Source organism: Bombus pascuorum, chromosome 9 (genome assembly GCF_905332965.1).
Source record: "Bombus pascuorum chromosome 9, iyBomPasc1.1, whole genome shotgun sequence".
Lineage (NCBI taxonomy): Eukaryota > Metazoa > Arthropoda > Insecta > Hymenoptera > Apidae > Bombus > Bombus pascuorum.
Window position 1 is genome coordinate 13,011,463 of NC_083496.1, and position 13,031 is coordinate 13,024,493.

Sequence of the window (13,031 nt, forward strand, 5' to 3'; positions counted from 1 at the left end):
TCGACGAATTCTGGATAGTCAGGCTGAATGAAGATATCTAAATTTAGAAATGTCAATTAAATTTCCTTTAAGGGCTTGCCAGATTGTATCATTCTGACACTTCAAATTAATATGTAAATATCCATGGATGTTATTTGGAAGGAAAAATTAAGTTACGTAAGTAATAAAGCTATTTGTAATTGATCAACGTGGTTAACTGATTCGTGAAAGAGATATTATGTGCACTATCGCTCTAATATATTTGAACACCCGTTTATTATTGACAATATTTAACCAGTAATCGTATAAAGCTAGTAGACGATCAAAGCTTTTCAATAAATAATGATAATTTATACATATACTAAGTATCACAATATTTAACCACTGGCTAATTATTAACTCGTATATTTTAGTAAAATTCACGCATTGTTACTAGAGATTGATCATGTGTTCCGATATTTATGAGCGACAGTGTATTCTCTTAATTTTCCAAAGGTTGTATGAAACGAAGATCGTATGAAATATTAAAATACAATATGAGTTGGAAGCCTAGAAGATTCTATTAATTTAGAAAATATGTATTGTTATACGACTCAGATTCAATAATACAGATTTAAAACTAAACAATGTTTTTTTCATTCGATATGTCTGACTTATCCTCGATTTATCAAGTAGATTATTCGAAGCAGAGTATCGTACAACGAGAAAGGAATTTTCAAGGTAGAGATTATTTAATCGAAGAAGAAAATAGCACTTCTGTTTCAGCAGAATAACGTATCTGAGGATACCTACTATCGGATTCATAATTCGAGTTGAAAGCGCATTCCTTGTTCCAAATATGCATTTACGGCTGATATCGGAGAGCACAAGGTCCAACACCTTCGCGTCTGATATTTATTGAAGCGTATTCGACGCTGAATATCTATAGGTAATCACTGTCACCGTTTCGTTTCATGGAAAACCTTTGAACTTTACCAAAGACGTTTGTTTGAAGCGCGTCTCTATCGGACGAACTAACGACTCTTCGAAATTGAATTTCCCACCTACATGCATAGTAAAGGCGGACAGCCATACATTGAAATTAAATTATACCAGTGCAAGAATGAAATTTTGTGATTAAATCTGGAATTGTAATCCCTAAAATTTAATATTTTCATGTAATATCAATCGCAAATTTGATATGCTACTCTCTTCAAATATCGAAATTGACTCACATTTAAAAAAATATTCGGGTCAATGTTTAAATTGACGTAGAAGTATAATTATTTTTTTTTTTTTTAGCACCAGAATGGAACTACCAAATCTGTCAAAATGACAGACTACAATATTTTGTTTCTACTATAAATGTATTAAAAACATGATGATTATTATTGATACAGAAAATTAATTTTAAATATACACATACTAATATAATATACAACAATTCTCTTTACTATATGACTACAGATATAATTACCTATACATATACTATATTTTGCAATATATATTCATACATAATATTTAATTGATTTTAATTGAATTATCATTTAATAAATATGCACTAATGTTCCGAGTTAGTAGTTTTGCTTCGACACTTTTTACGAAGAATATGCACGGTATGAGTCCTACGAAATAGAAGAATCGCTTTCAAAATTCTTTAATTGTACATCTCTAAAACTGAGACTAACTGCTGAAATATTCATAGCGACCCGAATCAACACTCGATGAAAATCAAATTTTTAAGAAGCACTTAACTTCATGAAACATACACGCGAAACTGGATGGCGAACCGGTCGAGAAAACTTAATAAAAGTCGGGACCGCTTAACAGGAAGTGAATGAGAGACAGGCGAGACGGCTGATGAATAATTGGGATGAAACGCAAATGGAGCGAGAATTAACGGCGGATAAATTTTGTAAGCTTCGTCGTTTCGTCTGTCAATAAAGTCTGCCTCTTTGACTTCGTGTCACGTTGCGGTAAATATTTTATGATCCTGCGAGCAGTCCTCTTCGCGGATATATATTTAACTTCGTCCACCACTCTCCTTTCGAACGCCGCGAAAGTCATATACATAGACGTGGATCCCATCAGAAAATCGGACGATCCTTTCTATCAGATGCGATTTCTTTTCTCTTTTGAATATTTTCGAAAATGAATTTGAATATATCGAACAAAACTTGCAAAAAAGTACTCTCCTTTTACATTATAACATCCATAGATTTTTATTATTTGGAAACATAACGGATTTGATAAATGTCGAAGAAGAGTATTCTTCGTTTACATTTTCAAGTTCCTAGACCATTGATCAGTTCTATCCAAAAATTGCGTTTGATATCTTACAAATTTTCGAAAATGTTCCGTTATATTTCATTTTGTACTTGGAAGAACATTTTGTTGTTAAGAAATTTGGAATGAATTTTGCAGATCGTACTTTCTACGTATAAGTAAAACAGATAATAAAGTGCACACGGAAAAATCAAGCAAAGCTGTGTGTCCAAGTGTTTGAAATTTGATTAAGAGACAAATATGACAGATTACGATTGATAGTGTCGATGATTTATATGACCTGACGTCAATCCCACAATATGTTGCGCTTTGATAATAGTCTCACTAATTTCTGATGAAAACGGAGATATTATCAATGTTGTTCCTGTTGATAGATTGAAAGTTACTTTCATCTGACAGAACTGGCGAACGTTTCAGACTCAATTGTAAAAATGATATTATATTCAGTTAAATTTTTAACATTGCATGTTCAATACATCTTAAAAGGAAGCTTTCCTCAACAGTCGTTTGTCGTGAAAGCACTTTACACGGTAATTGTGAATTTCATGAATACTTGGAAATAAATGTTTCCGTAAAAGTCGTCAGCTACGAAGACTCGTCACCTTTATTTGCATAGATAATACGAACATGACGAAGGAAACTTTGAAATCTGACATAATTAATGCTTACTTTGTTGCAACTTATTGCATCGTGGGAATACGAAAGAAAAAGTCAAATCCGTTAACATGAATTTACGTTTCTGAGAATGTTACTATTACGCTGTACTGCAATTTCAAATAATCTCAAAAAGAATATATTTTCTTGTTGTTTCAACGTTGAATCACAATTGTGACGAAAGTGAAGAATTTTGACAGAAAGAGTTATAATGTTAATTATTTTAAGCAAGAATAAGAAGCAACTAAAATTAAAAAAGGGGTAAAAAAAGGTTTCTTAATTAATCAATCGATTAATCGGATTATTACGCAATCAATCTATAAATATAGCGTAGTGTGATCAATAGATAGGATGTTCCAGCGGCCTTTTTAACGATGTAAAAACAAGATTTATTAGTGAAAGTATCATTTTTTCATTGAAGATATTAGTACGAGTATCTTTTTGATTAAAAATCAGAATTGGAAATATTTTCTACCGAAACCCTATCGAATGAAATCAATTCAAAATATCCATAAAAAGACAAGAATATTCGGCGAGATCGCGGAAAAATGTTATAAAGGTGGAATTATTTTTATCATAAACAGCTGATTCAATATTTCAAACGTGGCCACACTCAAATAAAGCCAGACATTACTAAAACCCTCCAGATAATTTTGAATATTAATTTTTCTGTATATCGTGGAAAATCTGGAACATCGATAAGGCACGATACGCAGCTTCGAGAAGTGGAAAATTTTGCAGAAACAAAAGAAAGTAGTATAAAGATTTACAACGACGAACTTGTATCATTTTAAATTTCAGCAATGACTAGTAGATCAATATTTACAAAATTTATTCACAAAGAATGAAGAAAGAAAGAGAATATTAGTAACCCCTATTACAAAATTTACAAAAAAAAATCATTAACAATATCATTTAACAAACATGACTGAGAAAAATAAATAAACAACTAAATTCATCACCCACATCAACAACATAGATACTGTTTGAATATCTTGGATTGCAAAGTCCGTAAGAAATTGGCGCGCTAAACCATCCACTACTACAAACCAAACATAAAATGTCTTCTATCTACAAAATGTCAAACTATCTCTTATTCTTCTTCACCCTTTATCAAACAAACCTTTATAAGACCAATCAGCCACAAATATCTCCATATACCTTATAATATGTCCCATTCCTATTTAAATGAAACTTTTATAACATAGTGTAATAACGTGTCAAAGTCTTATCTTTCTTCATCTGCCATCAAACGTTTCTTCAAAATCTAAAATGAGTCATTTACAAAAACCTTTATTACTTTTGTTTTAATAAAAAACTTCTATACTTTTTATTTAAATAAAACAATAATAAGACAACTTTTATATTATTCATCTCGTCGTCGATAGCTCTAACATTATAGTTAAGTTTTGTAGCATTTTATTTCGATAAAAATGATTTTTTTATAGAACATACGAAGACTTCTATGAACAACTGCATTTACTATAACACCTATAGAACACCCTTGTCAAACAGCGATAAAAAGAAAACAGAACTCGTTATCTGTGCGAAGAAACTGGCGCGCAATCACGCGAGTTTCAATTATACAGTCTCATACATCAAATCTAAAATTGCAGCTTCACCGAGAACTATGCAAACGAACAATTATACGTGTTAAAATATTTGATGGTAAAAGTGAAAAGAAATCTAAAGGCACTCGATACATCGATGCATACTCTTTTCTGACGATTGATTCAGATCGTTTCACGTCAAACGAATATCGAACACTGTTTGCGATCGATACCTAAAATCAAAAGTCTTGGGCCTTGGACGAGAACCGGTGTAGTCCGTTTGGTACGAGCGTCTAACGAGATTCGCGCACAGGTCGACGCGAGAACGACGGTTTCGCCTCGAGGGAGCCTCGAAAAGCCCTCTCGAAAGCCGCATAACCAGCTCGAGGACCGGAGACGCGCGTCGCGAGTCGCGTGGACGCCGCTTGGTGAACTGCGGCCAGCGCCGCGGTGCCCGTGATAGCGACGACTGGCATCGTGTTCCATTGGCCGACGGGACGAAAGCCACCGTCGCCGCCGCCGTCACCGCCGCAGCGCAAGCGTCTCTTCCACTTTTTTTCCTCGCCAACCGATCAAATCACCTGCTCGATACATGCCGACAAAGAACACTGTTTTAACTGTACTACCTGATGATATAAATCACGTAATTTCTGTTACAATCGTGTTCAGTAATTCTTGAGTTATTATTAGATTGTGAATTTTCATGCTTTTGGGAAATTTAAGGGTGTAAAAATATATAGGATGCATATAATATGCTAAAAAATGTGTAAAATATACAATACAGTATTTATTATATATTTTTATATATTTGTATATTATATTATATATTTATAGTATTTATATTGATATTATTTATTAAAAATGTAATTAAGGTATAGTATATACTATAACATTTAGTTGGTGAGACGAATGTCTATTTAGGTTACGTTTTTTTAATTGTGTTTATGACAATATGAATTTGTATAAACGTTCATAGTGGGATTATCTTATTTGATATCGAATTATAAAATTATAAATATTTACAAAAATTACAAATATTTGTCCGGAAGTCTGTAATTTTCGACTTGTCATTTGTTAATTTTGTACTGTTAACGTAGTAGGTTATTATGTAAAACGTCCTTATTAGAGAATTGATAGAACAGGGAAGATGATAGAACATGGTGATGAATTTTAAAAATTGAGAGTTTGGTAAAAATATGGAAGAAAATTTTTTTTAATAATACGAAGAAAACTGAGAATAATAAACGGAGAAAAATTGTTGAGAGGTTCCAGTTAAAAATCGAATGAGGTTCCAATGAAAAGAGATTGATAAGTCTGATAATGTTAAAACGTACGAATCTAAAATATCAGGAATTTTGATTCTCTCATCCGGTTATAAAATGAAATATCGTTTAACTATGAAACATATTGGTAAAAAATGACACCGCTAAGACCGGATTAAACTTTCTATCATAAATCAATTAAAATGCATGAAGAATAATAATAAAAAAAAAAAAAAAAAAGAGGAAAGCCATATAGAGAAAACTTGTTTCATCCTCAAAATAACCTATCGTGAGATGAAGTACCTTCTAGCAGTAGAAAACTCAAAAATTGGACTAAAGTAATTTCGTTCTCATATAAAATGAAATATTTTATCGACATAAAAAAAGTTAAACTTTCCCCTTGTTATTGCAATTTTCTCAATAGAGAACAAGGGAAGTGTGGTTTCCACAATTTTTAAACATCGCAGTAATATCGATATCGATAAATGATTAAACATAAATTTTCATTTTCGACAAGAAAATGCTAAGTAGCCACAACTTCCTGAAAAAAATGAATATTACCTTAGTTGCCGCACAAGGTAATGAATTTATATGACAAATGTATAAATCACAAATTGATTAATAGCCTACGAATGCGGCAACTGAATTCATTAACGTACGAACACTGGTTGCACGAGGATTTGAGACCGTACTAACAGAGGTTTATTGAAGTAGACTTGACCCACTTTTCGTTTAAACCTCTGTATACAATAATCCTTGAGGCTTATAAACGTATTCGTAATTAATTTCACGTAAAACAAGTATAGAATTACTGGCGACCGCTTTTTGCACCGGATAAACGTGATTAATACATTTATTGGCTCGATGATTACGGTAATTCGTTTCAAAACGCTTCGAAAAGAGGTATCCTGCTCTTACCGCGTTTCGTTTTCTCCCCAGGATGAAAGAAAAATACGCGTCTAGATGCTTTAAAGCAAGGAAATTTCCATACGAAATATAGCAGATTTCCCGACGAAGAAGGGTTCGTGATACATTATGCGATACAAAAAGTAGCAAATGCATTAAACCGGTATAATTTTACGATCATCAATCTTGTTTTACGTAAGGAATATAAAGTTAAATGCAGATACGCGCGCGATATTTTGAGAACGCTAAGAGTAGCGGTAACAAAGTTTTCATTTTCTGTTTCTATTATTTTCTATTTTTAAGTCAAATTGGACATTTGCATAACAATGAAATTAAGGTTGATAAAATTAAAGGGGTCGAAATACCAAGATACGTAAATAAGAAAAAGATAAAAGGAGATATTCTTCGTGCAAAGGGATGTAACTATGAGGAATATGTTGAAAAAGGTTACAGTGTCGTACATATAAATAGAAAATTTAATCAGACAAACTCCCGAATGCAATAATAAATAAAATAGAAATATTTGAGGATTCGTAGGATTTCAATGAAGATCTTACCTCCTTATAATATTTTGTAGGAAGTCTAAATTTCGTCTAAAAGAGGCGAAGCCTCAGAAGTAGATTAAAAGAAGGTCAAAATCGTTCCATGTGGCACTTGTCTTCGATATTCGATTATCGATAGGCTATTGGTTGTACTCGATGCCCCACATTTTTCAAAGAAATATTTAAGAGCCTCGTTCGAGACATGCTGAAGAAGAACATTCTTTTATTCTTTTTCATGGACTTTCAGCAAAAATTGTTTAATCGTTTGAAGAATACGTTTCAATGTTTCGAATATTCGATAGAATTCTCGAAGAATTTAATGCGCTTCGTCGTATCGATTTTTAATTACCGTATCGAAGAGCTGAGAGCGTCTTCGATAATTTGATTTAAAATGTGAGCTCCGTACTTTACGATAAACTATATATACTTCGCTAAGTGGCAGAATGACAATAATACGTTTGACGATTCCAAAAAAATTCTATTTATCGGAATTCAAATAAGTAGCTATCACTTAAAACAATTAGAGAGCTTCCTTTTTCTTTTTTTGAGAAAAGGAGAAGTAATATCCCACGATATTTATAGAAGTTGTCGAAATATCTATTTATACATTAGTATCTATGTTTAATCTATAATTCTTTAATTACTCGAACGTTTCTGCGTACGCTGAATTTCAGGAAAATTCACGTTTAACGCACGACCAGAAATTTCTACCTAAATATTTCATGATTCTACGTTGTTTTTATAACAACAAGCTTCATCCAGGTTTTCCGAAAAATCGTAACGCCAGACGTGGATTTAAATAATAAAAAAATCGGGGGAAAAACGGAATCGGGAAAATCAAATTCCACCATCTAATACTCCTGCAGAATTTCGCTAGATAAAGGTATTAGATACGTTTGCATGAATAAGATAATTTGGATGAACATGATGAATGAGGTAATAAAGAAACAGCTAATAATAAAATTCTCATTAATGTGTAATTCCAAGCATGATGTATACGCCTCTCCATGTTTCTTCCTATAGGTACTCTAAAAATTTCAATAAATCACGGCCAGCAAATTTACATAATTGTAGACTCGATATTCAAATTCGACTTGCGACGTCCGCGTTTCTAACACGTGCGTCTGAATCGATAATATCCGGTGACACACATTCTTCTTCGTGCGGAAATGCGACGATATATATATATATCATCTCTATATGTTCGATGTTCTGCCCATGGAAGCTAATAACCTTAACTTTAATTAGCATAGTCACACCCTTGTTATGTTGCTACGAAGTTAAGAAGACTGCAGTTTTATGAAATCACCGGACTGTAAGTTTAAATTATTTATAAAGAACGATGACAGTAATATATTTTATCATTTACTACATATACCATAAACTTTTGCTGTGACGTATGGCTTGGTGTGAAGTTTTATTTTTATCGTAGAAAATGATTCTTCGTTTTATTCCACCATTACGGTTCACCTTATTCATATTTTTAAGGATGGTTTCATATTCAGGATTCGATGGATCTGGAATCTTTTACGCTATTCTGAAGATATTTTTTCGTTATCGATACTGGGTATATTAAGTTTCTGTTGAGTTTTCTTTCTGATAATACCGACCTTCGAGAGACGACGGCAAATGTCGAAAAAATTTTACAGACGAACAATTTGATCCTCTGTCATAAAGGTTCAAATATGTAGGTTGGACCATATAATTCGTAATATTCTTTCTGTGTGACCTCTTCGACTAACTAAAATTTTCATTATATAAAAAAAAAAAGTATTTAGCCTAAAGGATTAATTTAAATCAGGTAGATTTTCCTTCGAAAATAGCTAAGAAATCCCAATAGAATAAATTTACACAAGTGTTAAATATTCCATCGGATTAATAATAAAGGATTACCCAGTCGGGCAGTCATTGAGATTAGAACTTGAATCTAATTCTTTTACAAATTTTAAAGTTCTAAATTTTTTTAAAATTACTTTAAAATTATCAATAGTTTAATAAAATTACCAAATTCTAGTAGCAGTTGCACATCTTAAACAATATCACGTGACCAAACCAACTTTACTTTTTCACTTATCGGTTAAGCACAAATTAAGAAACCTCTCTCTAACGTAGGATAATAATATCCGTGAATCTAGTACTCTATTTCGACATCCATTTCTCTTATTACTAGCTGTCGTTCCAATAAAAATCCACGTATTACATCCGCGACCCTTAACATCTGAGGATTATTTTTGGGACAACAAAGCGACGACGAAGATCATACTGTCGGATCAAAGATTAAAGCTCCCAAGGGATTGTCTACAGGTGGTGTGCATCGTCTTCCACTTTCCACAACGTCCTTTTAACGGTCTCTCTATACGACATTTCCGCCAGCTTTTTGTACTATTTGCTTGCTCGTCAACGGATTGCGATGCCTCGAAATATACTCGTAGTGCTCGTAGTGTTCGCAAAAGTTGGAAATCCATCGATCGTGTAAAATGCTTGCGAATGTTAAGTTTTTATAAATATCAGTGGCGGTTATAGAAATGATGCCAACTTTGGAGTGGAATTAATATAAATATCTCATTTTTAATATAGTCTATAGAACGAAGAACCAATTCCTTACTACCTTATATTTTAATTAATTCTCAATCCTACATCATTGAACTAATTTTAAAGCATTTAATTTTACTTCGTGTTCTAAGTATGTTTGAAACGATGAAACCCATTAATAACAATTTTATCATGCACGATACACGTGATTAAATAAAATTATACTTACACTTTAAAATTAAATACCATAACTTAAATTCTTATAATTATCTATCACTGAACCAATACCAATTGAAGATTAATTAACATTTATATAACATTTGTGTTTTTTTCTTACTATTATTTATGAATACTCTTGATACTTATGACTCCACCGTAAAAAATAAATGAATCTTATTTTAAAAATCATTCTTATAACTATATGACATCCTGTATATGATTGCATTGCAAAGAATTAATATATCAATCGTAAAGAAACTATGTATCTCATTTTGAAAATCAAGCTCAACATTTTCTGCAAATTAGAATCCATTATAACTATTGTAACCGCTATTATATTCGTTGTTTAAACGAACAACGTTCCGTCTTGAAAGGGTCGAACAGATCGCGTGTCAAGCCGCGCTTACAAGCGGTGCACAGGCGTCCGAAGAACAGCGGAGGAATCGATCGCGAAAGTTTAATTAATTATCGACGAGTTCGCGGGGCAGCGCTAATTGCTTTCTCGAGGAGCGACTTCAAGTCTCGTCGTGATTAAGGCTTCCGGTGGGAGGCGTGCTGACCCAAGGTTGAAATTAAGAATTAACCTGCACTCTCGAGCGCGAGTTTCGCGGACGTGTACGAGCTACTTTCATTCTCGGTGTCGCGCCAGTGGCGACAAATTGCTCGGACTTCGATCGAATAAATCACTTGGCGAGTGGAGAGGAAGCTTGACGGAAATAGAATACGGAGGAGAAGGATCCGAACAGGAAGGGTTGCACGACAAGACAGTCTCCCAACGCAGGACATATTACTGATATTGCAGTGACCCTGCTATGAAAAGCTTCTTACGAATGAAACGTGGTTACGAATAACTTACCTTTCGTGTGTATAAAATTTCGATATGGCATGTTTTGTCGTGTAATTTTAATTAGTTAACGTGCAATTCTTTTGCTATTGAATTTCTAACAAGTTAGAACTTAATGATTCAGTAAAAAGTAGAATTTAAATATTTTTAATCTGTTTGTGAATCTTAATTCAGAATCTAATTATTATGTTCAAAAGAAGATCACTATTTCTTATTTATCAAATGTTAAAGAAAAGTATTGAGAAGATTTTGAAACTTCTGAAGAAAATAATGGACATATGTGTGATCAGGTACTGTATCTTTATATATTTTATATTCCAATGAAAGAAAGTTAAATGAAGTGGAAGCAATGTATAGATATGTTAAATTACGATAAGGATAAAAATTTAGTGCATCTTATTGATCTTCTTTTACTATTTAGTAGGCCTTGGAACATTCATATGTAGTATAACGTACACTTAGTGGTCCAGTCTTTATTTAAGTTCTTATCGAAACACGTAAATATATATTTAAAGACTTTTAGGAATTTTGGAAATATAAGTTGGCTCTCTAGCACAATGGCGAGTAAAATAACTGGAATCGGTCGTTGTTACAGCAAGGAAGAAGGCAATAAAACGGATTAAAAGTTCTGTCAAAAGTTCAACTAATTCGGAAATAGTTAAAGGAAACTACGAAGCTAGAGCGGAGTCTAACTTTATTGCAAAGAATTGTGTACCTTGTTCGTTGAAAACTCACCTGATAGTTGACGTTCCGACTGTGAGCGTGGCTGTTGTAAACTCTGTAATCAAACGAAAAAATCCAATTACTTTCCACGTAGAACGTCGTGATCATATAAGATGACATAAAATTTCCAAGTAATGCTTTCAGAAGTTTATCCTGTTTAAAATTTTAAATATTTGATCTCAATTACATTTATTTTATAAACATAATGTTCGCGAATTTTAATTTCAATACAACACAAGAAAATCACATTTCAATACAAGAAAATCCTTTCAAAAAATTACAATGATGGGACTTTTTCCTTCGCAATATATTCTTCTTTTCGTTTCCTACTTTTTATGAGAAATTACATATATACGCATAACGTTGGATGTGTACATTCCTTCTTATTCGGATGAAAATTTTTATATTACTTTTCATTTCCACCACTAATGCACCGTTCAGCCAAAGTGCCATACTTTATGTGTTGTAATTTCAACTCGCGCAACTTTGCTTTTTTAAAGGCTTGTCTACTCTTATTATTTAGTTCGATATGTAATTGCACAATGTTCAATATTCATTTCTTTCCAAAACGAATGTTCTGACATTGATCATTCATGCAAAAGTATGGGAAAAAGAAAATTTCATAAGATCTACATATTCATAGAAAAATATACTACAAGAATAGTAAAACAAACTACAAGAACAATTTAATAAAAATGTTCCACGTAACATGTATCAGAAATATGGAAGATAAGAAAACTCAGACATTCGCCTCAATTTAGCTTCCAGTTAGTATTTCAATTAGTTCAAAAATTATTGCAATCAAAATTTGCAATTTTCATCATTCCAAGATCAATTTGTCGAACAACGCACAATGAAGCAAAACCACAAACTCCGGGAATTGTACGTCACCCCTAAAATTGGTCGGTTCCTTTCCTTGTCGCGCTATCATCGATTCGAACATGCTATAAACGGCGACGCTTGACCTCGCCTACATCGACAGATGCATTTACCTAAATACAAAATTGCACCGAAAGATTGATGGATCTGTCGCGTCGTCCTGTTGATGGCTACCAACAACACCACTAACTTCCCTACGTCAGGTGGTAGCAAAAAGGAACGATCCATAAAACTTCGTCCAGACTATTCTACTTATTTAAATTAGTAACTTAAATTCAAGCTTGTTCATTCATACAAATCCACAGTTCATGAAATCCATTCTGAAAAAATAAACCAAGTCCGTTGGATTTTTTAAATTGGAACCATGTGTTTTTGTTGGCTTGTACTTTATATTGTACGTACATAATATATGTTCAAAATATGTTCTATGGTTCAAGTTCTAATCAAATGAATCTCAGTTTCACTAAATATTCGAAGGAATATTTCGATTTATGTAAAATAACTTAATAAAACAATTCCAAGCTGGTTTAATTGAAACTAAAGACGAATTCAGGCAATTAGCATTGCAAAGTTTCTGTTTAAATCTTAAATACTATAAATTTAGCAAAAGCACGATCTTTTGACGAAATGCAATTTGATTAATGATAACGATCATTACAATACGAAAAGATACTTT

General features: G+C 32.6%; 1 protein-coding gene across 2 annotated transcripts in view; it reads right to left on the reverse strand.

Annotated features, from left to right (window-relative positions):
• LOC132910981 (rho GTPase-activating protein 7) overlaps positions 1-13,031 on the reverse strand; it is a 352,390-nt gene that overhangs the window by 202,155 nt on the left and 137,204 nt on the right. For both annotated transcript variants that reach the window (XM_060967214.1, XM_060967215.1), the window contains one exon: positions 11,489-11,531. In XM_060967214.1, the coding sequence (XP_060823197.1) occupies positions 11,489-11,531 (43 nt within the window). The remainder of the gene's footprint in view (positions 1-11,488; positions 11,532-13,031) is intronic.